General features: G+C 47.9%; 1 protein-coding gene across 3 annotated transcripts in view; it reads right to left on the minus strand.

Moving 5' to 3' along the window:
- The window catches only part of SLC22A23 (solute carrier family 22 member 23), a gene marked incomplete at its 5' end in the record, with an annotated part of 183,974 nt that overhangs the window by 47,187 nt on the left and 109,785 nt on the right, over nucleotides 1-27,002 (minus strand). For all 3 annotated transcript variants that reach the window (XM_081087271.1, XM_081087270.1, XM_081087269.1), the window contains one exon: nucleotides 2,690-2,858. In XM_081087271.1, coding sequence (XP_080943397.1) covers nucleotides 2,690-2,858 — 169 coding nt within the window. The remainder of the gene's footprint in view (nucleotides 1-2,689; nucleotides 2,859-27,002) is intronic.

Genomic DNA, 27,002 nt, shown 5'->3' on the forward strand with positions numbered 1-27,002 from the left:
AGCCTGGGGAGCCACAGCTTCCCGCTGCCGCGGATGGGAGGCGGGAGGGAATCAGAAATGACAAAAAAGGAGAGGCAGTGCAGTGGCCTTTACAAGCCAATGACTGTTAGGAGGCTTTCGATCTGCTAGGTGAAATGGAATACGTCTCTCACTCCTGGTGTCTTTTACCTGCCCGGTACTCCCAGGCTGCCACACATGCTAAGAGGTGATATAATCATCGTAACAACAGTAGCTAATATTAGTGAGCACCTGCTGTAGGCCAGACATGTGCCAAGCACCTTAAATAATAATATAAATAAAAAATAATGCCGATTACGATCACAGCCGTTAACATGTGTGAGCAGAGCAGGTTGATCCAGACAGCGGTGCCAAAGCAGTAACTACACGGTGCCAGTGCATCGGGACATCCGTCCATCTGTCTGTCCACACACACATTTTACTTGTCAGAGTACCCTGGATACCCTTTCCACTGTAGAGTTTTGTTTCAAATAATTTTCCGTAGGTTTGATAATGTACGTAAGTAAATGAATGCCTTACCTTGCCTGTCATTAACCCTGATGCACTTTAAATTGAAATGAACAAGAATAAGACAAATAACGCCCCCTCCCCAGCCCTTTCCCACATGGGCCAGGATCCCAGGCCCATTCCAGGAAACCCTTCTCTGCCATTTCTCTCCATCAGGTGCCCTCCTACCTGGGACAGGTGGGAGCAGAACCAGGGCTGAGACTCAGAGCCTGGAGGTAATGGAGACACCCTGTTTGGCCTCACAGGAGTGTGGGTCTCCAAAAGGCTGTGCCTACCCCGGCCCAACAACCCCCAGGGGCCAGGAGACAGCACTTCTGCCCTTGGGTGCTGTGGAGGCCAGGAAGTGAGAGGAGGGAGGCGGAGGATGCCAGACCACACGGAAGATGCTCGAGGGCAACGGGGCTCCTCTCCCAAGACAAGTGGATGGCAGCTGAGGGAAGGTGGGAGACACCACAAGTGCTGGGTTTCAGGGCCAGCTGGCGCCTCAGTTTTGCCATCTTCTCGGTGGGGTGGTGGATAGGAAGACTGGATGGTCTACTCTTTGTGTAGTGCTAGCATGTGCGTCTGGCATAGAGCAGACACTATATAAACACTTGTTAAATAAATAAATGCCCCAAAGTACAAAACAAGCCCAGCCCGGCCCCGGGCGCAGGGAGGAACAGGAAGGGCTTCCTCTGACTGATTCAGGGAAGAGCTGCCCACTGCTTCCTGCTCTGGGGAAACCATTTCATTCTCTGCCTCTTATTTTTTAAACATTTTCATTGATTTTTAGAGAGAGAGGGAGGGAGAGGGAGAGAGAAACATCGATCGGCTGCCTCCTGCACATCCCTTACTGGGGATCCAGCAACCCATGCATGTGTCCTGACCAGGAATCAAAACGGCAACCCTTTGGTGCACGGGAGGACACCCCAACCAACTGAGCCACACTGGCCAGGGCCATCCTGCTGGAGGGAGCAGGATCTGAAACCTGTGTGGTTCCTGCGGGAGGATCTCAGGTCTAGAAGCCTGGCAGAGGCGCTGGTGAGAGGAGCGCGATGGGGCCGCTGCGCGATGGGGCCCTCGCCAGCAGATGGCCTTTAGGCTCCTCGCTGCTGCTGAGGCTCTTGGGCTCTAGAGGAAAAGGCGCCTCGCTCACCGATTTTTATCTGCTGGGGGTGACAACCTGGGGGGTGGCCCTGGCAAAGTTAAAAGGCAGGGGCTTTCTTCTCCTCCCTGGCACCTTTGAAAAAAGGAAGCCCCAGTAGTGCCCTCTCTGCTCTGTGAACAAAGCTGAGACACAACTGACTGACTTCTTGCCGGACATCTGGTTGCCACTAGTGACGAAGGAATAGAAATAGCACAGTATTATAATCTACGCGACAGTACCCTGTACTTGTGGGGAAGCAAGAGTGTTGGCATGGGGGGTAGGGGTGGGACGGAAGGCAAAGAAAGAGAAGGGTTATTTATAAAAAGGTCAGGACACTCCTTTTTTCCCTAACAACTGTCTAAGAGTGGTGGTTTCCAATCTCAGCTACACGTTAATCCCCTGGGAGTTTTAAAAATCTAGTTGCCCAGGTCATAGCTTAAAACCTGTGTGCTTAGCAGTTTCTTTTTTCCTAAAGTCAGCAAGCCCCAAACTTAAACCTTAGAAACGGAAAAGGTACACGTGGCCCTAAAATTCCTCCTGAACGTGTCAGAGCAGGGCGAGCAGACTCCCCCACAGGACCACACAGCAGCTGTTCCCAGCTCTGTGGGCCACACAAGCCTGGGCTGCAGCTGCTGGGTGGCGACCGAGGGCCTGGCACTTGCCCCTCTGTAGTCCAGAGGAGACCAGGTGGCTTTGCTGAATTTCCTTGAACATCTCCCTATTGCTCCTCCCAACCCAAGGATCCCCCCTTCGCAAATCCATTCATGAAAATCACATCGGAATAACCCAGCGAATAGGTGTGACACCAGACTGAGAAGAGCACGTGGTCAGAGCTGGTAAATGTCTCTGACAAGACATTTAAAAAATAAATAAAATAAAATAAAAAAGAGAGAGCAACATTCCCTCACAACACACACGCTGACACAAGGGGGAGATTGGGGATCGTGGGTCCCAGCCCTATGCTTCCTCTGTGTCTCCTGGGGTGGGCGCGGCCTTCCGCGTGCGGGCAGCTGCATGGGAGCCTGCGGGGATACTCACGACCAGTACAGCAGCATGAGCAGGAAGGGGCAGATGATGAGCGCCTGCAGCACCTGCCAGTCCCGGCACAGCGCCGCGAGCCCGGGCATGAGGAGCTGCCCCGCCATGGCCACGAAGCTCGCCACCATGGTGATCATGAACCGTTTTCCAGGGGGACACAGCTCTATTCCTGGAACACAGAAAGGACAAGAGAGACATGAGTATCCTGCCCCTGGCCTGGGGGAGCCACGGGGGCACCGGGGCCAGTGCACTTCTCAACCAACCAAGAACTGTCCAATCGGGGCTATTTGCTGGTCATCTGAGAGCCCTATACAGTAAGTCAAGACCCTCATTTTTACAGCTAGATGAGCTGAGTATCAGGCGGGGAAGGGAGCGAGATCATTGCTCAAGGTCACAGAGCAAGTCAGTGGCAAAAGAACATTATAATTCAGAGTCGCCTAGTCCAGAAGCTAGCAAACACTGCAAGGGGGCAGAGTGTTTGCATAGCACATTATTCTCACTTCTGCTCTCTGGAGGCCACTGCATGTCTTGTAGAGTGGACTCTGTCGTGCCCGCCTGTCGCCACTCCTTCCCTCTACCAGGCTGTATTAGGGGACCCTCTCATTCTCTGCACAGGGCACCCAGGAGCACCATCTGCTCACGCCCACCCACCTGCACGTCCCTCCTTTTGAACAAGATGAAACCCAAACAGTATAGCTGACTTGGATCTTGTGATGTTCTCATGGGAAGCTTCTCCCCACGGGGGCCCTCTGCCCACTGTGACCTGGGTGTGATGCTTCCCTCTCTCTGGTCCTATGAGGTAGATACCACGGCGGGAGTGGGGCGGGGGGGGGGGGGTCTGTTTGATCTTCACAGCTCCAAACAACACCAGTGTCTGCCTCCACTAAATGTCTACTGGATGGAAGGACACCATGGTCCCTCCTGTTTGCAAGAATCTAGACTCTCAATTTGAGCCGGAGTCAAAGATGGTCCCCAACTTAGACGGCAGCGCCAGCTGCCAACCAGCAGAGACCCGCTACGTGAGCTCCTGAAACAGAGGTGAGTCCTCAACACTGCAGCAGACAGCAGGGTTCCGTACTTTAGAGCACACAAGTTCTTTTGCTCTTCTTCTTCTCCCTAAAGCCGGCTTGCCTTTTTTTGTTTTTAACTGTAGGTAAAATGAACCTTTTTTTTTTTTTTTAAAAAAGAAGACTCTCAGGAGAAAGTACTTTTCATGCATCTGTGTCTAGACCAGCCGTGGGCAAACTACGGCCCGCGGGCCAGATCCGGCCCGTTTGAAATGAATAAAACTAAAAAACAAAAAAAGACCGTGCCCTTTTATGTAATGATGTTTACTTTGAATTTATATTAGTTCACACAAACACTCCATCCATGCTTTTGTTCCGGCCCTCCGGTCCAGTTTAAGAACACATTGTGGCCCTCGAGTCAAAAAGTTTGCCCACCCCTGGTCTAGTCTAGACACTGATTGTAGGTCAGTTGCCACAGCCCATCGCCCACTTTCTGACTGTCTAGAGGCCAGCACAGAGGTGGGGGTTGCAAGGCAGTGAAGGAGAACAGATTAAAGGGGAGAACAAACTACACTTGCAGGACAGAATCAGCCCCACCAAGGAGAGGGCACCATGCCAGCCAATGCCTGCACCGGCTCATAGGGGAGAAATAATAACTCGCTCAGAATTTCCATCCCTGCTCCACACAAACAGGCATCATGATCCCAGCTATCGTGAGCAAGAGAAACTTGACCTCCAGAGAACAGCGTCTAAAGAACTTTGTTTCCATTTAATTAAGAAAACAGGATTAAACAGCCGTCTCCTGGCCACCGGCTGTGATGATGCTCTTTTCTACGCACAGGCCAGGCTCACTTCAAAGATGACCTCCCAGGGGGCTCAGGCATGCACGTGGGGTCTGGCATCTCTGCTCTTAAACATAGTAAAGCAACCAGAATCTTTTTAGAAAAGACTACCAGCTGCAGGTTCTAGCTTTCACTTGCTCAGCCCGAGCGGTGGATTTGCTATGGAAATTCGAAATGGGCTTTGGGCGGGGTGGGTTCAGCGTCTGCGGCGTGGCACAGGCTCGTATCAGATGAGGAAATTTAGCACCTGCCTACTCAGGTGACCTTTAAACAAAGTCACAGAGATACATGATGCCAAAGCAGCAGCATGGCTTCACGTGGGCGGCGCACGAAGCGGGTGCAACGGGCATGCCTTTCTCCTTCGTTTTGTGAGACCCGAGTAGGAAAATATCTGCACCTCCAGTTCTGCCCCACAGGCCCCCTTAGGGGATGTCCAGTCCCACACACTAACCACACCATGCACCATCACACAAGCATCACAGGCAGCCTTCTAAACCGGGGCTAGGTTGGTGGATGATGAAGGAAAGTTGCCCCGTGTAGGCCAATGATTCCAGTCTGACTTCTCATTCTCCCCTCCCTGCAAATGGGACGCCGTGCCCGGGGCACCTGTTAGTGTTACTGTAGATATGAGTTCATGGCCAGTGTTTCCTCTGTGGGCTTCTCTTGTTCTTCTCCCATGAGTGGTCTGAGCAATCCTCTAACTCCTTGCTACTTGGACCTGAAGCATCAGCAGCTCCTGGGAGTGTGTTAGAGGCGCGCTCAGGCCCCACCCAGACCCAAGAATCAGCACCTGCAGGTTAACAAGGTCCCCAGGTCTCTACTCGGGAGCAAAGTTCTTGCCTCCCTGATGCACATCTCTGACAGCTCGCTTAGTAATTAAAATCACTTCCCAACCTCTGCACTCCTGCGTTTGTAGGAATCCTAGCCGGGGTTCACTGTGTTTTATTGGGGTAGAAAGATGCAGCTACATGGCAATTCAGCATTCCTGCAGGGGCGATGGAAAACAGCGATCTGATGTGAGGACACAGGCATGACACTTGCAGATAATCACCATTTTGCCTCAACTCACCAGAAATTCTTTCCACACTGCCTGAAATCAACTACGTTCTAAAGGGGGCTATAAGGATGTGTGTTTTTAAAGCAATTACCAAAGAACCACAGGCGCTTGAAGCTTGCCATTAACCCCATGTTCCTTCTGGGTGATGGGAATCGGGTTTTCTAAGTGAAAGAGGGGGAGAAATCCATCAGGATGTTAAAAGCTTACGCCCCGGCATGCGCAGGAGGGAGGACGTGGCAGGTAGACCCGCTCTGCCCACGGAGGGCCTGCCCAGCTCTGCACACGGCAGAGGTTGGTCAATGCTTCACATGCTTCGGAGATGCTTCTAGACTCCTGGCCAGGCCAGTGGCCTTGGTCTTGAAAGGCAGGGACACCTGCCACCAGCAGGGGATGATGTCCCCAACCCAGCCACCCTCGAAGCACCTGGGATGTGTTGAATAACAGGTCACCCACAAGCAGCTGCCCATGGCTCTGAGCGGCCAGCTGCCAGCAGCACCTGTGAAGGCCCAGGCTGCACACGATGTCATCACTTCTTAGAGCTACTTTCTTTGCCAATGGGCCAACTTCAAGTCGTCTGAGTAGGTTTTCACTTATGGCAGCAACCTCTCCTTTGTTATGTAAAACAAAGGTCACAAAAAACTGTCATCTTAGGTGATGCATCATAGATTCGAACCCAAAAATATCTCAAGCTTCTAGTGTGCAGCCCTTTCACGCATAGCTAAGAGCCTGGAGGCCAGTGTCAGACAGCCTGGGTTCAAATCCTGTCCCTAGCGCTTATGAACTTGTGACATTGGTTCAGCCATCTGGAGTCTGTGCCTCAGTTTTGTCATCGGTAAAATGGGCTGTTATGAGCATCAAAGAAGCATAGAATGCCTGAACACAGTGGCTCCATCACTCGAATACAGCGCCACTGTCACCTCTCAACCAGGAGCCCTACCTTATGGCTATACGTTAGTTTTTATGAGTAATAATACTATGCATCATTACCATATATAATAACATAATTATTGCCAAGTCATTCATGGGTCTCCTTTGACCTCTTCGTTCTCCACCAACCTGGTGAATTTCAGAGCAGGGCTGAGGTTTGTTCTAAAAAGACTGAGGAAGAGAAATAGCCTACAATGACAGTCTACATTACATTTATCTCACAGAGATTCTCATAAACCAGAATCAATCCATCAACTGAAAAACGGAACTAAGCGAATCCAAGGAAACCACCACAAAATCCCCTTTGTTAAAATCACAGTTCCCTTAACACCTTAATGAAGAAGGCATAGAAGCCACTCCTACAAGCTTGATACACTTTGTCGATAAACAGAGAAATTACTGAAGGTTATGAGAATTAAATAGCACATTATTAAGATTTAATTGAGGCATTTGGCCTGTAAAAAAAAGGAGCATGACCACAATCATCTGAGCTCACGGTGCAGGAGTAGCCCCGAGGCCCTCTGCGAGCTCTGTTGGAAATGTGGTGTTGGGGTGCAAGATCTTTTAGGGGCCTTCAGAAGCTTTCAGATTCTTATACTTTTCCTGGAAGAAAAGAAAGTAGTGCTGCCCAGATCAGTCACTTCAGCTGAGGAAGGAGGAAGGCGAGGCCCAAAGGGAAGTGAGGCATCAGAGCCTGGGTCATCAGCTCAGTTTGCTGAGTCAATGTTGCTAGGCTACGATCCCAGGTGTTCTATCAACAGTAATGCGGACGCTGCTGTCAGGATCGAAGTCCACAGTCAGCTGATGTTAAGTAAAAGAGATGATCTCAGATAATCTAGGTGGGCCTGACCCCATCAGTTGCAAGGCCCTAGAGTAGACCCAGAGCCGCGGCTTCCTCGCGGAAGACAAAAACATTCTGCCTGTGGACAGCAGCTTCACCCTGACGTGCAGACTCCCCTCCTGCTGGCCTGATCCCTGGATTTCAGGTCTGCCCCACCTGCCCCCACAATTGTGTAAGCCAATCCCTTGCAGGAAATCGCTTCCTATGTATCTCCTTCTGGTTTCATAAATTCTGCAATAATAAGAAAATACCACGACGGCTTGTATTGTGTGGGCAGCAGAAAGGTTGGGAGGGGCTGCTCTGTCCCACTGACTACCTCCCCGCCAGGAATCTGAGGGCCAATCTGAAAAGGAAACAAACACCTCTCCCAGGCCCCATCCAGCTGGGAAACTCCCTGATCCTACACAGCAGCCGCTGAGAGGCTGTGGACAAAATTTCCAGCACTCTCCCCCTTAGCGTGATGGCACCAAAGCAAAACCAGCGGGAATGACCACGAAGGGTTTGGAGGGTGCAGAGCCTCAGGGGTGGGTCCAGGTGGCTCCATCACTCGAATCCAGCTCCCCTGTCACCTCTCAACCAGGAGCCCTATCTACAGCTCCGTGGGCTGGTGGCAAGCCCTCTTGGGGCCAGGCTGTGTGGGTAGTGCTGCAAGAGGAACCCAGAGGTCAGGTGACTATTCTGAGAAAAACTAAGTCCATCCTGAAAACCCCTGCACATGTCCTCAACATGCAAACCCCCGCCTCTGGCCGACACCAACGGCCCTGCCTTCTCACCCACTCACTCTGCCACCCACGCTCGGCCCGATGGAGTTTAAAAGCCTACAGCTTTGCTGGTATTCGATGACAAATGATGATTTTAGAAACTCCTTGCTTATACGATTTCATTAAAAAAAAAAAAAAAAAAAGATTCCCCGTCCCTGTCAAACAGCCTATCTCCAGGCTGGCAGGCACAGCGGCCTTGCAGCTCGGGACCTGTGGGATGAGGGTGCCGCGCCGGACAAGGGTGTGCTATGTGCCGAGACACACATGCGAAGCGCCCAGGCCAGGACGCTGGGTAAGAGACAAAGCACTGTGCTGGCAGGACTCACCCCGCTTCAGTGTCTAAGCTATCTGCCTGCCGGAAACACCAGCCAGAGAATGAGTTTGCCATTCCCTTCCCACAGTCCCAACCCCCACCAACACACTGACCTAACTAACTGGTCACTGCATTTGGGAATTATGATTATCTAATTAAAAAATGTTTTTGGAACCAGTCTTAAAAAGATATGTCCCATCCTTCTATAATATATAAGTAAATAAAACACAATTCTTATTCTTTCTCTTTTTTAAATCCTTACCCTAAGATATGTTTTTATTGATTTTAGAGAGAGAGGAAGGGAGAGAGAGCAACATCAATGTGAGAGAGAAATATCATTTGGTTGCCTGCCGCACGCTCCCAGACCAAGGATCAAACCCACAACCCAGGTATGTGCCCTGACCAAGAATCAAACCCGCAATCCTTTGGTGTACAGGATGATGCTCCAACTACACTAAACCACCTGGCCAGCACCACAATTCTTGTTCTTTCTTAACACGTTAAGCGCCAGCCTATTTTGTCTTCCAGATGGAAAGTATAGTGTCAGTCACCAGTGACTGACTGGGCGCTTAACATGTTAAATATCTTTTTAAAAAACTGCGGATATGTTTGCTACCGTCTATCTTTTCTTGGAATTGCTAAGTGTTCCTAGGTTCTCTAAAATAGCCCACAGGACTTTTCTGGATCAGAGTTGACTAGTAATGAAGGAATATGTGAGGTTGACTGACAATATTTACGGGAGGAAACGAGGAATGTGCCCCGCGGGAGGAGAGGCTGAGGCCGGGCTGAGGGTGGGAAGCAGGGGTTAAACTCCCTCCCTGCCTCTTCCAGGCCGGGGCAGTCGCTCAGCCTCCTGTGCTCCGGTCTCCTGGTCTCTGAAGTAGGCAGTGCCGTGCCCATTCCACACGGTGCATGTCTAACCTCTACAGGCTTCCCATGTGCTGCTGTCCTTACAGCCGGCTGGCCACTCGGTGAGGCTCTGGGTGGGCTTATGTCACTAAGAGACTCACTCCAGTGAACTAAGTTCTTCCACATGGGGCCTAAATTGTTCTGTGTTTTAGGTAAAATTGGGTCAGAACTGACAGAATGATATGGTGGTCAAGCTCCACATGACAGGATTCTGACCTTTCAGGAGCCTCTGCTCATTGGGGATTGCTGCTGAGGCTCCTCGAAAAGAATGGTCTCTTCTGGGCGAGGGTCTTGTCCGCAGCGGAGGTTGTGAGGGCACGGGTGGGGTGAGGCACCAGCTGTCCTTCTCCTTCCTCCCCCACCAGGGCTTCTTTCGAACCAGGAAGCCCATGACATACCGTACAAATTCATGCAAGCGATTCCACGAAAGAACGGGAGAAGTTGAACAGAGGAGAAACACGTCTCTGAGCTGAGACAAGCACACACTCCTCCCATTAAGCTCAGCAAAGGATTCAACCGCTTTTATTTCACACTCGGCTCTATGGGAGGAGCCGGCCTGGCAGTTTCCCAGGCTGCACTGCCCGGTTGCTCTGTTAGACACAGACAATGCCCCCCACAGGACAGCCGGCTCAGCCACTGGAGGAGGGAGGCAGGGCAGGCTCAGGAGAGGCACCGTCTCCCCAAACTGGAGTCAAGCACCACTGTGAAATCCTACCCCTGGGATGGCCCGGGGAATGAGAAATCCATCAAAGTATAGGGCACTGCTGAGTGGCTTGGCCAGCGCACAAGGGGGCAGCCTATACCAAGGCCGACTGGGCCGCTGCCACCAAGCTGACAGCCTGGTGGCAAGTACACACACCACTCACAGAAGCCACTTCCCCAAACTCGTTCTCCTTCAGACCGAGCAGTCTCCCTCTCCTCTGCCCCCTCCTCTGTTAGCACTCAAACAGCTTAGGGGCGCAGGGCGGCCCTGGAGGAAAACCTCCCTGCGGAAGGGAAGGAAGCCAGTTCTCTCAGCTGGGCCTGGACGGGAGCAGGCCACGTCGTCACTGCTGCCCTGGCCAAGGACACAGGCCCCGGAGCCCTGGCAAACAGACCTCTAGACGTCAGTTGTGGAATTCCTTATTACAGCAGGAAGGCCTGAAACTGCTGGGTCGTGTAGACTCAAATAGCATTTTAGGGTCTGACTGTGAAAGGCTGCTATGATCGCAGCAGCTCCGAATCGTCATTTCCCCACAGGCAACTGCTTTCCTCTCTTAATTAGGACCTGCCAACCTAAAGGGATGGTCAGAACAGTCTGAAGGCTGTTTTCTCCTAAAAACTACGAAAATGTAAACATTCTCTAGCAACCCCATTCTAGTGTCTGCCAGACACATGGCTATTTTAATGCTCAAAAGCAGAAGTAGCAAATGAGTTAGCTGCTGAGTACCTATTTTGTCTCCAGTGCTGGGCTAAGTAACAACTCCCACTCTCCGTGGGCCAAACACTCAGGAGGCATTTTTCATGCATTAAACTCATTTAATCTGCACAACAACTCTATAAGGTAGGTGTTGTTTTTATTGTCATTTTACACAAGAGGATCTTGAAGCTCAGAGTGATTAAGTGGCCAGTCCAAGCTCACACAGCTAAGGAAGGAATGAGGTAGGAATGGAAGCCAGCCCCCCCACTCCTCCCACCCTGTGCATTCCAGCCCTCTGCTGCAGGCAGGAGCTGTCTTCAGAGTCCCGGGTGGGTCTGGTCTCTTCCCTGTGCCCCGCTGGAATCAGGGCTCCATGGAGGCGACAGCCTGTTCCTCAGGGACAAGGAGAGCATCTGGCACATGGCAGGGGCTCTGCCTGGATTGCTGTCCAATGCAGAACTGTGTAATGGGCTCTTCCTGTCTACGTTAGTCACTTTACCTGCCTTCCTCTTCCCTTAGATTCTACAGTGGAACTGTTAGAGTCATGATGGCTGAGACAGTCGGTGACTCTAAAGAACCCAGTCTATGGGGAGCTCTCAGGGCCCACGTGTGTATATGCTGATAAAACCTAAGAACCATAAAACTCAGCTACCCAATAGAAGCCATACAGTTCAGTTCCCTTCCCAGACAAGTTCTTCCTATCACCTCATGTTTTTTTCTTTTAACTAATACTACAGTTACTCAAAGTGAAGAATAGGGATTTAAATGCTCACTAGTCTTTCTGCCCAGCAGTCGCTCTGTTTACAAACAGTGACCGATGTTCAGTGGTACACACTTAAGGCTTTAATGTCACTCAGACTTCCACGTTTACTCAGAGAAGAAATACCCAAGGAGAGACATGACTTCAAACAGCAGAATACCTGCAAGTCTGTGGAAATCCCTGCATTTCGAGTCTGCTCAGCATTTTCAAGCTGAGCGAAGGAGCAGAGACAGGGAGTGGGTGCTTTTAGCGTTGAGGATACACTTTAGAAATTGCCATCCAGGTTTTCCAGCAGCCAGTTCCAATGTAACAGGTCTCAGTCCTCGTTTTCTGCGGTACTAACCACCTACAAATCAAGCTCACATGTACTGGCTGCTCGTGTGTGCATAATCAGATTGTGCATCCGAGCAAAAGGAGGCCTCACAGGCCTTCGGACGTAAGCCCTCAGAGAGTGAGATGGAATAGGTTGCAACCCTGCCCCACAGCAGCACGCACTCAGCTTCCCAGGTGTCAGAGGGCAGGGAAGGTTACCAACTTTTATTTCTCATCATCAGTGTTGTCAATATTGTCATTATTTTATGAGCTTGGCAAACAATCAGGAAATTAGGGGTTGGATATGTGATAAATAGAATATATCTCAACAAGAGTTCATAGTTTCATTTCTAAGTGTGGAAGGAAGGGGCCAGATACTAACCTGACAAGCTCAGGGAAGGCCTGCATGGCGGTCTTGCAAACTCAGAGACCTAAAGTAACCACAAAGGATGGATGGTCTGAAATTAAACTTTAACTAAAAGCAGTTATGGTGGGTAGTCACCTCCTAGGCTGGTGTATCTTCACTGACAAGTCAACCTTTACCTTAACTGAGCCTATCTGTCTTTTTGCATCTATGATAACATATCCTTGAAATGTCTGGGTAACCTGTAACTTCCCTTTTTCTGGACTCCTTGGGGCACAACACAATTTGCTGGGTGCCAGGACAGATACCACAAATTCCTTCATTGTTATCATGTTAATTGTTCCTGCACCCACCTAACTATGTGTCTATCATTTTACTTTTTATCCAATCGCAGGGGTTTCCCTGTTTTGCTTTCTCCCGCCTCTAGTCTATCACCAATGGATTTCATGTAACCCACCTGCATCCCTTCCTTTGATTGCAATTATAAATACAGATGTAACCTGCATTCTCCGGAGCATTCTCCCAATCTGTTGGGTTCTGCTTCCCAGCAATTGTAGACAGTTTGGCTCAAATAAACTCACAAAAATTCTTTACAGGTTTGAACGTTTTTATGTTAACATAAGTAACATCTAGCAATAGTAAATGCCTTTCACTGTCATGATTTCCCTAACTCAAGGAAGAATTATTAGCAATTTAGTCTTCCTAAACAAGGCTTTTCTTTTTTATCTTCTTACCTTCCCATCTTCTTTTCAATTTGCATTTAAAAAACCTTTTCTTTTGAAAGTTCATATATTCACAAAGAAGACAGAATAGTTTAATAACTCCATTCTATACCATCTGCTAAGGTCAGCAATTATTAATATTTTGCTCCTTTTGGTTCTTCTGCCCCTTTTTGCTCTTTCACTCTTTCCTGTAATATTTTAAATCAAATTCTTGAAATCATGTTATTTTACTTCTAAATATAAATATATCTCTCCATAAAGAAGGACATATTCTTACACAAAGACAATGCCATCATCACGTCTAACAGAATTAATAATTCTTTAATATTATTTACTATCCAGTCTGTGTTCAAAATATGCATTTATCTCGCAAAAAGTCCTTCATGGTTATATTTTAAAAATCGGGTCCAAAAAAGATCCATGTGCTGCACATGTCTTAGGACAAACCTTTCCCCACCTTCCCCCACGGCACTGTCCTGTTGGAGAAGCCAGATGGGACAGGCCATGGGTGTGTCATTCACGCAGCAGCACCCTGGGAGGTGCGCTAACTTCAAACGACGCTGAGATGGGTCAAGGGATTCCAGTGCTGGCACCTCGGCCTCCCACGCTGGAGCTGCCACCGACATTTTCCTACTGGCTTAAGCATCCTCTGGTGATCAATGCCACATCTGTTATTTCTTAGGAGGTGAGAATGGTGATTTATTTTCTCATGCCACCATTCACTGTGCATTGTTTTTGCTTTGAATTATTTTGCAAAGAAGAACGTTTATTCATCAATGAGGGCTATTTCTTTTTCTTTTTCTTTTTTTTAAATATATTTTATTGAGTTTTTACAGAGAGGAAAGGAGAGAGATAGAGAGTTAGAAACATCGATGAGAGAGAAACATCAATCAGCTGCCTCCTGCACATCTCCTACTGGGGATGTGCCCGCAACCAAGGTACATGCCCTTGACCAGAATCGAACCTGGGACCTTTCAGTCCACAGGCCAACGCTCTATCCACTGAGCCAAACCGGTTTCGGCGAGGGCTATTTCTTTACCCAGAAATATAGCTAATTCAGAAGAGGCTGCGCTATACAGTCATGATCTCCCTGGGTAATGAGTAATTTCACACGTCCTATCAACTTTTCCAATGGCTCCCACTGCACTCGGAGCAGAAGTGGTGTCTTTCACAGCAACTGAAGACCTCACTTGATCACACCCCCCGCCACCCCTGCCCTCTGAGCTCATCACCGGCCACTTTCCCCCTTGGTCCCTCCACTTCAGCTCACTGGCCTCCTCACTGCACTTACTGTCTGTTCCCTGTGCCTGCAGTGCCCCCCCCCCCAAAAGTCCTGGGGCTCCCTCCTGCCTTTCCTCAGGTCTCTGCCTGAGGGTCCCCTTGTTAGGGAAGCTCTGCCGGACCTCCCTGTGCAAACTAGCGATCGCTGCCCCTCTCGCTCCCCACAGCTCCAGTGATGAGGTATCACACGGGAGCCAGCGTCTCTGGAACCATGTTCCTGGGGCCCTTCTGCAGGTCTGTGAATCAGAAAAGGGGGCTGGGCCCAGCCCCCTGTATAACAAAGCCCTGCAGTGGCTCCATGGTGCCCACGCTTAAGAACCACTGCAGGGGGCTTTATAAACATACCACTCAGTCCTCCTAATAACCCTGTGAGGTAGGCTCTACTTTATCATCCCATTTTAGAGGGGACGACACACAGGTGTCTGGGCCCCGCCACTGGAGATTCTGACGCAGGGGGCTGGGCAGGGTTCAGAATCCGCATGTGTAACAAGTTCCCTGGGGACGCTGCGGGTTCGGGGGCTACATTGTGAAAACTGGTGCTCTGAATACTGTAGGTAGAGTTTCACACATCGTAACCCTAAGCTCCCACATTAATTCCCCCTTTGCAGCATTAGCATATAAAAATAAAACAAAGCTACATTACAGGTTATAACACCTGTTGGCCTGCTGATCTCAGAGTGACCATGTCATTGCTTTTTCCCATCATCAGACATGTGATTTGTTTTTTTCCATTGAGGAAAATAGTTCTTCCAATGTCCAAAGGGCAAGTCAGGCGGAGGCACAAAAGACCTGAAGTTGCAAAGAAATTAGACTCACAGACAATTTCAGCTGAAAGGAAACCCAGAGAATACCGACCATGGATGGTGGAGTCCGATACCAGGCAGGTGAGAAACGTGCCAAACCGACCTGGTGGGCGGGGCGGGGCCGTGGCAAATCCCCGAGTGCTTGCCCAGTTTAAAGGCCTTTAAATTCAATTAGAAAATAAAACACTGTCTAGGTCACACGAAATGTGGCAGGGGTCAGGGGATGGCCACACAGGGCAGCCTGCAGACGCAGGCGTCACCCGCCCTGCTCGCTTTATGAGGGGAAATCAGGTCACAGAGTTGGTTGGTACCAAAGGCTAGACATGAATTCCAAGCCCGGGAGCTCTGGAGAACACGAGTCGCTGGATTGCTGCTGGTTTATTTTTAAATGGAGATTACAATAAAAACAAGAAGCAAACTCAATGTGACATAAGGCAGTTAAAATTAGCTCTCTCCTCCTCCACCAAATCAGGAAACCCCTGTGTGCTATATTCACCATCAGCCAACTGAACAAAGGGTCAGAGAGCCAGCAACTGTGAAGGGATTTTCAGGGAGCAGGTCCTTGGGGAGGGGCTGTCCTGCCAGAGGGAGCACGGCGTATGCTCAGCAGGAGCGGCAGCAGGACCCGAGAAGCTCAGAGACCAGGGCCACGTTGTCCCAGGGCCGCCTTGCTGCTGACAGTTGTTCCATGACATGTTTGCCTTCGAATCCGCTGCACATGGGGGTGGGGTGGGATGAGAATTTTGACGCTACAGGGCATTGGGTCTCAGCCAAGTCCTGCCCGGGACTTGGGGACAATGCCCCTCTGTGGCCAGGCCCCTGTGCCATGTGGGAACCAAGCCTCTGAGGACATGGTCTGCAGCCCCCTCCAGGGAGCCCAAAGGTCACACGCAGTCACCACACCCACACACCCACGCCCGCTGTGCGGACAGTGTGGGCTCGTGAATAGCTGCTGAGTAACACATTTGTAACCTTCAAGTATCAGAATCCTCCTCTGTTTAATCCCACTGTGGGCGCAGCTCCTCACAGCTCAACTAGGGCTCACAGCTCAGGACAGCGCCTCACTGTGACCCCGCTTACTCATAGCTGTGTGCCCTTGAGGCGGCCACTTACCTGCTTAAACCCTCACTCAGAGCCTCCTTCTCTCCTGGAAGTCAGGAGCGTGTCTCCTCTTGGGGGGGTTGGGGGTGGGGGTGGGAAGGGGCTCTATCTCTAAAATGTACAAAGTTCTAACCCCAGGACTGAAGTCTGGTGTGGGGAGCACGACATTGGTGCCGCTCTGCTGTGCTCCAGGAGTGGCTGTTGGAAGCTATCGAAAATGTGTACACAGAGATTTGCATCTCACCCGACTCAGCAGTTAAGCAAATGTTCCCAACAAACTGGGAATCAAAACGTCCTGGGGGTCACCCACTCCAGGCGGCGGAGGTAGGAGAGCGCGCCCCATCCCCGTTCCTCTTCCATTGTCACACCACACATTTCTCACCAGGGCGGACTGCTCCAGCCGCGTTCAGGGAGGCTCTCCCTTTAATTCACCCGACACTGCTGACAGATGACTGCACCTAACGCCAGCTCTGTTATATTTCAACGCTGCTAAAAACGCCAAGTCAACCAGGCCACCTCCTCCTGGACCCAGAGCACGCAGTAGCCACATTCTAGAACCTCGGATTCTCCTTCCTCTTGTGCCTGTCAGTGTCTCCCCCACAGCCTTGAGCTCCTTGAGAATGAAAACCACGTCTGCTCCTCTCTGCATCCTTCTTAATGCGTAGTACTGTATTCAGCACCTATCAGATGCTCAGTAAATGCCAAAATGACAAAAACAAGAGAGGCACACATTTCCATGGCAACCAGAGAACTGGGTCAATGAGGAAAGGACTGCAGCTTGTGTTAAGCACCTTCACACGAGGGCATGAAGGTCTGTCATGAACAGAAACTCCAAGTGCTCTGCACCAAACACAAATGCATGGAGCTCCTCAAAGCTGCCGGCACAGAGAAGCCGCAGGCTGCTGGGTAGAGCAGCTCCCACCACCCCCTCCATACTGTGGGTACTGCTGCCCAGGTAGAGCGTCTTGGGACAGTAAGGGGCAAGAGAGAGCCCCAGGTGAGAGCCCCAGAAAGAGAGCTTGGAAGTGACCCCTAAAGTGAAACCCGAGAGATGTGGCGGATGACAGGATGGGGAGAGAACACTCCGGCAGAGGGACGGCGGGTCAAGGGGAGAGTAGCCAGTCCTTCCTTAGGTGACACAACAGCTTTCACATATGATTCCCACTACAACTAAAACCCATGTCAGCCTCTTCCCAAGTTTTGATAAAAATAACACCAGAATGCTTTTCCCCACCCTCCCCCTCGTACCCAATCTGATAACCCAGCACCATGTGCACAGGCTTTGATGGAGGCCGAAGATGATCTGTCTTCAAAGACACGGTCAAGCTTTGCTTTTTGCTATCTGTTCACTCCCCAGGGGCTCCAGTTCCCACGCCCTGGCCCCTTCCCTTCTGGGGCGAGAGTCTCAGCTTATCAGCTCACAGTGCTCGAGAATCAAAATGACTATCCACTCGAGTCGAGTCCACCGTCCCTCCTTTTGTTTCCCACAGGCTCTCCCACAAAGCAAGACATCCAAGAAGGACAGCCTGGAGAGGGCCGTAGAAAGAGCAGAAGATTGGAAATTGGTAGGAATTTCCATTTTCCAAGTACCAGCTGTGTGGCATTAAACACGGTACTTGACATGCTCGTGATTCTCTTATGAGATGATGACAGACACTGTCTGGAGGACTTGGCGTGAGAGTGAAATAAGATGATACAGGCAGAACGCCTGGCATGTTTGCTGGGTGCCCTGACACGGCATATTAGTGTAATAATTCAAGGATGCAGGCCAACAACCACACAGAGGCTATAACAAAATGCCTCTGCAGTTCCAGGTGACCCTGATATAAATACGCTTTTGTAAAAGGTGATTACCCTTGTGAAAGTTGAAGACTTATTTTTGCATAAGAATGGCAATTTCTAGAGTGACTGGATTTCCAACAGCAGTATGAGGGCTTTACTTAATGATCCATTGTATAAAGGTGAAAACCGATTTTCAGGTCCCACATGGAAAAGGATGAGACAACCACCATAGCGAATGCAGAAAGCAATCCTTCTGAGAAATGGAGGGGCCTTCTGGGAAAAGGACCCGCTGTGCTGGAGGTGGGAGAACAGAGAGGTTTCTCAAGGCGTTTGCGGTTTTGATGCAATCATTTCGGAAGGGACACCTTCAGTGTTTGGGAAAACAGAAGTGGAGGCAATAGAGCTTTAAAGTAATTCTATTTAAAATAGTGTTTCCCCACTACATTCCTTCTTTAAGGATAGAGCTGAGTGATCAGAAGCCTCACCCTTAATGTTCCACTCGTGCGGGGGCATCTTCACCACACAGACACATTCCAATCGTGCTACACTATTCAGAACGGGCTGCTGTGAGCTTAGGGATGACTTGGCTCCTGAGCGCTCTTGGTTCTGAAGGAAACGTGCTCAGGACACACAGCACTTTAAAGAGAACTGCCACCCTACATCAAGGCCTTGGAGAGACTGGCCAGATTCACAGACGCCCTTGGGAGGGTGGGTGGGAAGAGAATTTCTCAGAAAGCATTCCCTCATATCAAGTTGAGAGAGAACATGTTAAAGACAAAGGATTTAAAGTTTTAAAAAACCCTGCCATGGAATTACAATTTTTTGTTGTTCAAAAGACTTTCTTGTGAAAGCCTACCTTTAACATGGTGCAAGGAGAAGCTCATTTGAGGGCACCCTTGGAGCTCCTTTTCAGTAAAACAATTACCAGACCTCACCAACGTGTTTTATGGTCCAGAACATAACAGCACAGAAAAAGTCATTCTGTGACTCCCCACTGGATATGATGCTGCAGCCACTGGTTAATCTCTTCTATGGTATGAGGTGAATTCAAATGTAAATGCTGCCACACAAAACAACCCCAGATGTCTAGGGTAAGTGTTCAGCCAGCACTTCTGATTCATGCTGGGCAGCCTTTGACAACGTTGACTGAAGAGAAAGAGGCAAGACAGCAGAAACCAAATGAACAATTTATTTATCATCTTTGGTGACCAGAGCTTTCCTGCCAGCATCAGGGGTGGGGAACGGGAGAGAAGAAGCCTGTTTGGCAACAAGATACAAGCAAAGAAAACTGTGAGACATTGGTTTGGGAAAGAGCAAATAAAGTTCAAGTGATGTGCATTATGCAAAATAAGTAATGTAAACTCTTTGAAAGTTAACAGATTTTTAAAAATCATATAACTTAAGTCTCCATGTACTTCTCTCATTTCATAAACAAATCCCAGGGCCCAAGTGGTTAAATATGTTTTGATTCATGGACAGAGGAAGCAATCTGCCCAATAGAGTTTAAGAAGATAATCCAAGCTTTGGAACTCCTCACTACCATTTTGTGCATTTAGGAAAGTAATATGGGTTTAAATGTCAGATGTGTCTGTGTGAAAAATTATTTCCAGCCACCATTTTGTTCTAAGATGTAACCCTGAATTTCAAATCAAACTCATTAGGGCTTAATATTTTAAAAATATGTGTCTCCTTAACATATTTCAACTCCTTCAAAAAGTTACTGTGTCTAGCAAATTGAGATAAAGCAAAATTGAAAGTGCTAGTGTCATAATCAGCTAGTTGTTAATAGTCGGAAGAGAGCAAAGGGGAGGCTAGACGTTGCAAGCATGGTCATCTGGGCAGCTTCACCAAGAAGCTGTAACTTCATGCTCCCGGGGAACCGCCGGCCCATTCCGCAGATCCCTGGGGGAAGGGATTGAACAAAGGGGTAGACGGGCGCATGCACAGTGAAGTCAGGGTGACATAGGGAAGTGGTTGCCTGTCAGTCTGACCTGGGAAACAGATAGTTGCAAGTGGGTAAAATCCAATCCTTAAGGATTAATTGTTTAAGCTCCTGGTTAAAATCTCCAGACAAAGAGTTCGCTCTCTCTTGCCTGTTGTTGCTTTACTCTTGCTCCTCTCCTGCTCTGTGACCTGCATGCATCCGTCCTCTCGTCATCGCCATGTGGCCTTAAGCAGCTGCATGTCCCAGGGTCATGCGGACTCCACACGCAGGACACTGGACTGGACTTTAATACGGACCGGAGACTCTGGGCAGAGGCCTTAATTCTAGCCCCGCTGAAGACAAAATTGGACTTTTCCCAATGGTGGGATGGAGGGAAATGCAACACTGGAAACCCAGGGGTTTAATTTCACGAAAATAAAGACCGCTCATCCTTCCGGGCCAGTGTCAGGAAATTCCTTTCCTTGTGACATCACAAGAACTCCACTTCCACCGGTAACAGATGGGGACACAGATGGCACCCCACTGATAACAAAAGGATCAAACCATTTCATTTAGGCAACTTTGAAAATGAAATGCAGAATATAGTACAGTCCTGGACACTGAAAGTGAGGTCATCCTGGATCACCCCCCTCTGTTTGTTTTTTCCAGATGCAGAGGTCCTGGAAACAGTGCTCCCCAAAGTGTGGCCTCCTGACCTGCTGAGTCAGACTCCCTGGGGCCCTGTGCCAGACGGAATCAGATATTCTCAGGGGGAAGCCACCAGTCAGAGGGTGACAGGGCCCGGGAAGGAGATCTTGACACAAGGAAGCCCGTGTCAGCACATAAGTGTCAGCACAACTCCTGGGATTTCTCATCACCCTCAAGCCACCATCACACAAATAACACCTTCACCTGTGAGTGTTGATGGGGAGAACTTTCCCTCTATCCTCACGTCAATCACTGGGGGCCCATGAATTAAACTGACACAGATTAAAAAGAGAAAATACAAAGTTTACTGAGGAAGGTTTGTATGGGAGTGGCAGTGGGCCCACAAAGAAAGTGGCTAGAAAAAGCAGTTCGAATCTGGGCTTATACCCCATCTCAGCTCAGGGAGGGAGTTAGGATTTCAAGGGACAAATAAATGGTGGGAAATGATTGCAGAACAGATGAGGGAAACTAGTGGGAGGAAAGTTTGTGTTAGCAAAGTCTGTTCATGCATTCTCATCTCTGGTGACAGGAGTCGTCCTTTCCCCGGAAGTAAAAGGGGGACTTATAACAGCTGAATTGTTTTGAAAGGATATGCTCCTTTAGGCAGTCATGGGGGTGCAGAGCAAGCCTCATCTTTCATCTGTTGATTCTCAAATGCCTTTAGCTCAAAATAATGCTTCTGCCACAGTGGTGTCCTGGGGAGCCTTCACTAGCAAATACAGTCACCAGATTGCAACATTTATTCCCACCCGCATTCCTGTCGTGTAAACAAGAGTTACTCACATTTTACAGACGTGCGTGCGCGTGCGTGCGTCTGTGTGTGTGTGTGTGTGTGTGTGTGTGTGTGTGTGTGTGTAGGGGGGCAGGAAGGATGCTAAGAGGCTGGTTACCAAACAGGGCTCAGGTCATATGGTTTCTAGTATTCAGGACTTGAATTTAGATCTTTTAATTTTAAAATCAATTATCCTTTAAGAACAAAGCAAACAACCTCGCCCTCAAATACATACACAAATTCCCATGATTCAAACATACAGTTTTCCTTTCAGTCATCTCTTTTCAATAGACTAGTACAATTTGTCAACGAACCATTAAGGAGACCAGCCTCTAATAAGCTAAATTTATGAATGATGGCTCACTCTAGTGTTGGCTGAGACATAATTAAATACTCAGCAACCAGCCAACGGTCTAAGGACCATAGGTTGCTCCTGAATTGTCCATCTGCTTCCAAACATAATGACACTTGGTGATTGATGACCTCAGGGGCTAAGGTGTAGTTCAACCCAGTGAAGAGTTAATCATTATCAAACACTAGTGCCTATTACAGAGCAGACTTACACAAGAACAAAACCATTTCATCAGAAAAGGACAAGCAGAAGGTACAAGACAGAAGAAGAAACTTACTAGTACATTCCATATTTAGGATATCATTTCCTTCAGTAAATTTCAGACTTGGTTCAGTAATTCCTAAGATCTTTTAAGAGGATGTCTGCTAAGGAATGGCACATAAAATAAAATACGCAGCCCTGTCTCTGACGGTGTTGAAGTATCCTGGCTTCGGCAGCTTTTTCTTCCAAGACTGCAGTGCTCAATATGGTAGCCACATATGGCTATTTAAACCTAAATTTAAATTAGTTACTATTACCTCAATTAAACTTTTAGTTGTTCAGTTACACCAGTCACATTTCAAGCATTCTATTGGACAGCACTGGTCTGGAATCTTATGGTAAAGTGTTGAAATGAAGAGGAAATGTTGCCAGCACTCCCCATAATGTTTAAGTAAGAAGGAGGGAAAACTGAACTTAAATATTTTTATTAAAAATATTTCAAGTATATTGAAAAACAAAGAAATAATAGAGAACACGTGTGCCCAATGTGTCAAATATTTACATTTAGCATCCCCTCCCCCAACTCTTTTTTCAGTGGAAATAAGAAATAAAACACAGATATGTAGAAGCCCCATGGGAGCCCGTTAATCAGCTCAATAAAGAAATACCTTGCTGAAAAGTTCCAAGTGTACTGGACAAAAGCGATGGTGCCCGGACATAACCACGTGGAGAGAGACCTGGGCACTGGGACCGCATGGCATGGGGCCTAAGTGTCCTGGAGAACTAACAACAATTCTAGAAGATTTGGAGTTCCATTGAAGGTGAAGGCAAAACTAATGTGAATCCAGAGAATGACGCATAAAGATTCTTTCTCCAAAGGGAGAAACAGAGAGTGTGTCTTGAAAAAACCAATTTCAGACATTAAGCACCTAAAAATAAGTAACGGTCGGGCAATCACAAACTCCTTCAATGTCAGTGCCAGGAGCCCGGCCGAGACGTCTCTCTAAGCTTATAAATCATTCGGTAAATTTTAAGTATCAGAAAACAAGGGGAACCTCTACTGAGTAATCGCCCTTTACACAGAAAATAGAGATTTATTGTCCAATACTTGACAAAGATCCACGGCTAAGTCTGCAATAAGTATGTCCCTATGTCATTTGCTGGTTTCGCCAGAATTATTTACACTCTTTCATTTACTGTCACTTCTATTCTGTTCTCCAACCCAGCAGACACCAGGCATGAGCATTCACCTGAAGGAAATAGTTTCCTCCGTGTCAACAACTCACGTAAGTTACAAAGGAAGCGCATGGAGCCTACATTTCTAGAAACATGGTGCTTTTGCAGGGCAAGATATGGGACCTGCTCTGATACAGACTCAAGATGGCATACCCCATTCTATCCCAAATGATCATATAATAAAACTGCCCTACCTGATGCTAAGCAGACTTGGTTTTACGTTTCTAACCTGTTATCCATGCGCTGAGAGCCTTTCCCTTGTTTGGATGTGTCCTGTTCTCTAAAGTAGGCAGTCTGCTGTGGCCTTCTTGGGCATTGCAGAACATACCATGCGGCCCCAAAGTGACATGTACCACACTTGCTGCTGGCTGTTCTATTGCTACTAAAGAGCTTCCTCTTCAGCATTTAACATGTTCCACTTACAGCTTAGGGCGGTCCAACCTGGTCCCACTGAGGTCTTTCCGACTGCAGTCGCTCAGAGCCAGAGATGGCTCCTCTCTGTCAGAGGGCATGGGCTCCCTCCAGTTCGTGACCTGCCTGAGTTGTCTTCCCCTCAAGTTCCAGCTGGACACCTCTGCTTGTCAACCTGCAAGTTTCTGCCATACCTAAAACTCAACACCCCACATCTGAAACTCATCTCCCTACCCCCACCCCCATGGCAAGCCTTCCAGCCATCTCCTCGTGTCTGTTAAGGACACACTCAGTCCTCAGGTTGAGGGCCTGGGGGCCTCTTCCTCCTCCTATCTGGACTCAGTCTTTGGAACCATCAAGCTTTCTCCCTACAAATCCTCTCAGATCTGACTGTCCTCCCCATTTCCATGGTTACTACTCCAGCTCCAGTGAGGTCCCTTCCTTCACGGTCTGCCCTCTCCTGCCACACAGCTGTGGTCTCATTCCTAAACAGCCTGGCAGCTCTTCAAAGCCTGCCGTCAGCATCCCTTCTGATGTTCGCTGGACTCCCAGCACCTCCAGCCACTCTTCCACTGTGCCTGCCCCCACACTCATCCCCCTCCAGTCTATCTTCTGTCATGACTTTGCTTACCCCAGTCCTCCTACTACAAATCTGCCTTTCTGACTCACAGGACTAACTTACTTCTAATGGCAAAACTGTCACGTATGGAATTCACCTACAACAGGAATCAGTCATTCCCTGGGTAACCGGAAGCACGACCCCACCACCACATGGATTCCCAAATCCCTGGCCTCTGCTGGATCTCTCAGATCGCGAAGCTGTTTCTCTTTCAAACTCCCTTCTCAGGAAGCAGCATCTGCACTCACTTCCGGCTCATGCAGACGAGCCTGCTTGTCACTGTCCTCATCCTCCCAGGCCTGGCCACCCTCTCTCCACCGCCATCCCCAATCCATCTCTTTTTCCTCTTTGCCTGTCCCATTGGTCTGTTGTCAACACCTGCCTGGCTGGCTGCAGTGGACTCCTCAGGGCCCTCCCACCTCCCAATTTCCCATCTTCACTTCAGCTGAAGTTATCATTTTGGGACACAAATCTGGTATTATTCTATTAGCTCTCGAATCCCTGCCAGAGACTCCCATTTATCTAAGATGCTCACTCCCAGGTCTCACTGAGGTGTGGCTGAGGAGTCCCTCTATGTCTGCGCTGTCTTGCGCGGCCTCTTTCCACCCCTTAAAGGCCCGGCTCTCCCAGCCTCGGGAAGTGGGGCTAAAGCCTCTGCCTGGACACTGTCCTCCTGTCCTTCCCCCAGCTGAGCCTCCAGGTCCCTGCTCCCTCATCTAAATCAAGTCTCTATATGTCCTTTCATATCACCCAAAATTCTTCTTTCACAGCACTAGTCCCAACTGCGGGATACTACTGCATGTACCTGTTTCTCTGTATAATATCTGTCTCCTGCCCGAGACTAAAGGCTCCAGGGGGAAAGAGACCTTATTTCCGTCTTCTTTAATACAGGACCTCTCAGTCAGTGCCTACATATTACAGGCATTCTGTGATCATGAAACAAGGAAGCAGGGAAGGGAGGGAGGGAGCTGGTTTCTGACCACTGCCTGGTACAATTACTCCAACTTATGGGGTCCTAATTTTATTTATTTATTTTCCAGTTAACATCCAATATTATATCATTTCAGGTATATAACAGTGATTAGATGTTTATATAACTTATGAACTGATCACCCATGTAAGTCTAGTATCTACCTGGCACCATACACAGTTCTTACAATGTCATTGACTAGATTCCCTATGCGATACTTTACATCCCTGTGAGTATTTTTATAACTGGAAAATTGTACTTCTTAATCCCTTCACTTTTTTCACGCCCTGCCCGACCATCAATTTGTTCTTTGTATCTATTAGTTTCTGCTTTGTTTATTTTGTTTTTCAAATTCCCCATATAAGTGAAATCATATGGTATTTGTCTTTCTCTGTCTGACTTATTTTCCTTAGCATAACATCCTCTAGGGTCATCCATATTGCCACAGATGGCAAGATTTCATTCTTTTTTCATGGCCGAGTAATATTCCATTGCATACATGTACCATCTCTTCTTTATCCATTCATCTATTAATGGACACTTAGGTTGCTTCTCTATCTTGGCTATTGTAAATAACACTTCAATGAACATAGGAATGCATATAGTCTTTCAAATTAGTGTTTTGGATTTCTTGAAATAAATATCCAGAAGTGGAATCACTGGGTCATATGGTAGCTCTATTTTTAATTTTTTGAGAAACATCCATACTGTTTTCCATAGTGGCTGCACCAATTTGTGTATGAGGATTTCATTTTCTCCACATCCTTGCCAACACCTGTTTATTGGTTTATTGATGGTAGCCATTCTGACAGGTGTGAGGTGATATCGCGTTGTGATTTTAATTTGCATCTCTGCTGATTAGTGATGTTGAGCATCTCTTCATAGTCTATTGGCCATCTGTATGTTCTCTTTGGAGATGTGTCTATTCAGGTCCTCTGCCCATTTTTTAATTAGATTGTTTGTGGGGGTGTTTTGGTGTTAAGTTGTATGAGTTCCTTACAAATTTTGGTTATTAACTCCTTATCACATGTATCATGTACTAATATCTTCTCCCATTCAGTAGGTTCCTTTTCATTTTGTTTACAGTTTTCTTTGCTGTGCAGAACCTTTTAAGATTGATGTAGTTCCATTTGTTTATTTTTTCCTTTGTTTCCCTTAACTGAGGAGACATAGCCAACAAAGTATTGCTAAAAGTGACATCAAAGAGCTCATAGCCTATGTTTTCTTTTAGGAGTATTAGGGCTTCAGGTCTTACATTTAAGTCTTTAACCCATTTTGAGTTTATTCTTGTATATGGTGTAAGAAAGTGATCCAAGTTCATTCTTTTGCATGTGCCTGTCCAGTTTTCCCAATATCATTTATTGAAGACTGTCTTTACCCCATTATATATTCCTGCCTCCTTAGTCAAATATTAATTGCCCATATAAGTGTGGGTTTATTTCTGGGCTCTTTACTCTCTTCCATTAATCTATGTGTCTGCTTTTATGCGAGTACCATGCTGTTCTGATAGGTATAGCCTTACAGTATAGTTTGATATCAGGTAGCATGATTCCTCCAACTTTGTTCTTCTTTCCCAAGATTGCTTTGTCTATACAGGGTCTTCTGTGGTTCCATATAAATTTTAGGATTATTTGTTCTAGTTCTGTGAAAAATGTGATTGGTATTTTGATAAGGATTGCACTGAATCTGTAGATGCTTCGGGTGATACAACATTTTAACAATGTTAATTCTTCCTGTTTATTAGCATGGTATATGCTTCCATTTATTTGTTCTTCTTCAATTTCTTCACTATCTTATAGTTTTCCAAGTATATGTCGTTCACCTCCTTATTTAAATTTATTCCTAGGTATTGTATTCTTTTTGATGAAATTGTAAATGAGATTGTTTTCTTATTATCTCTTTCTGATTGTTCATTATTGATATGTAAGATGTAATTGAT

The sequence above is a fragment of the Myotis nattereri genome (assembly GCF_964212035.1).
Source record: "Myotis nattereri genome assembly, chromosome: 3".
NCBI lineage: Eukaryota > Metazoa > Chordata > Mammalia > Chiroptera > Vespertilionidae > Myotis > Myotis nattereri.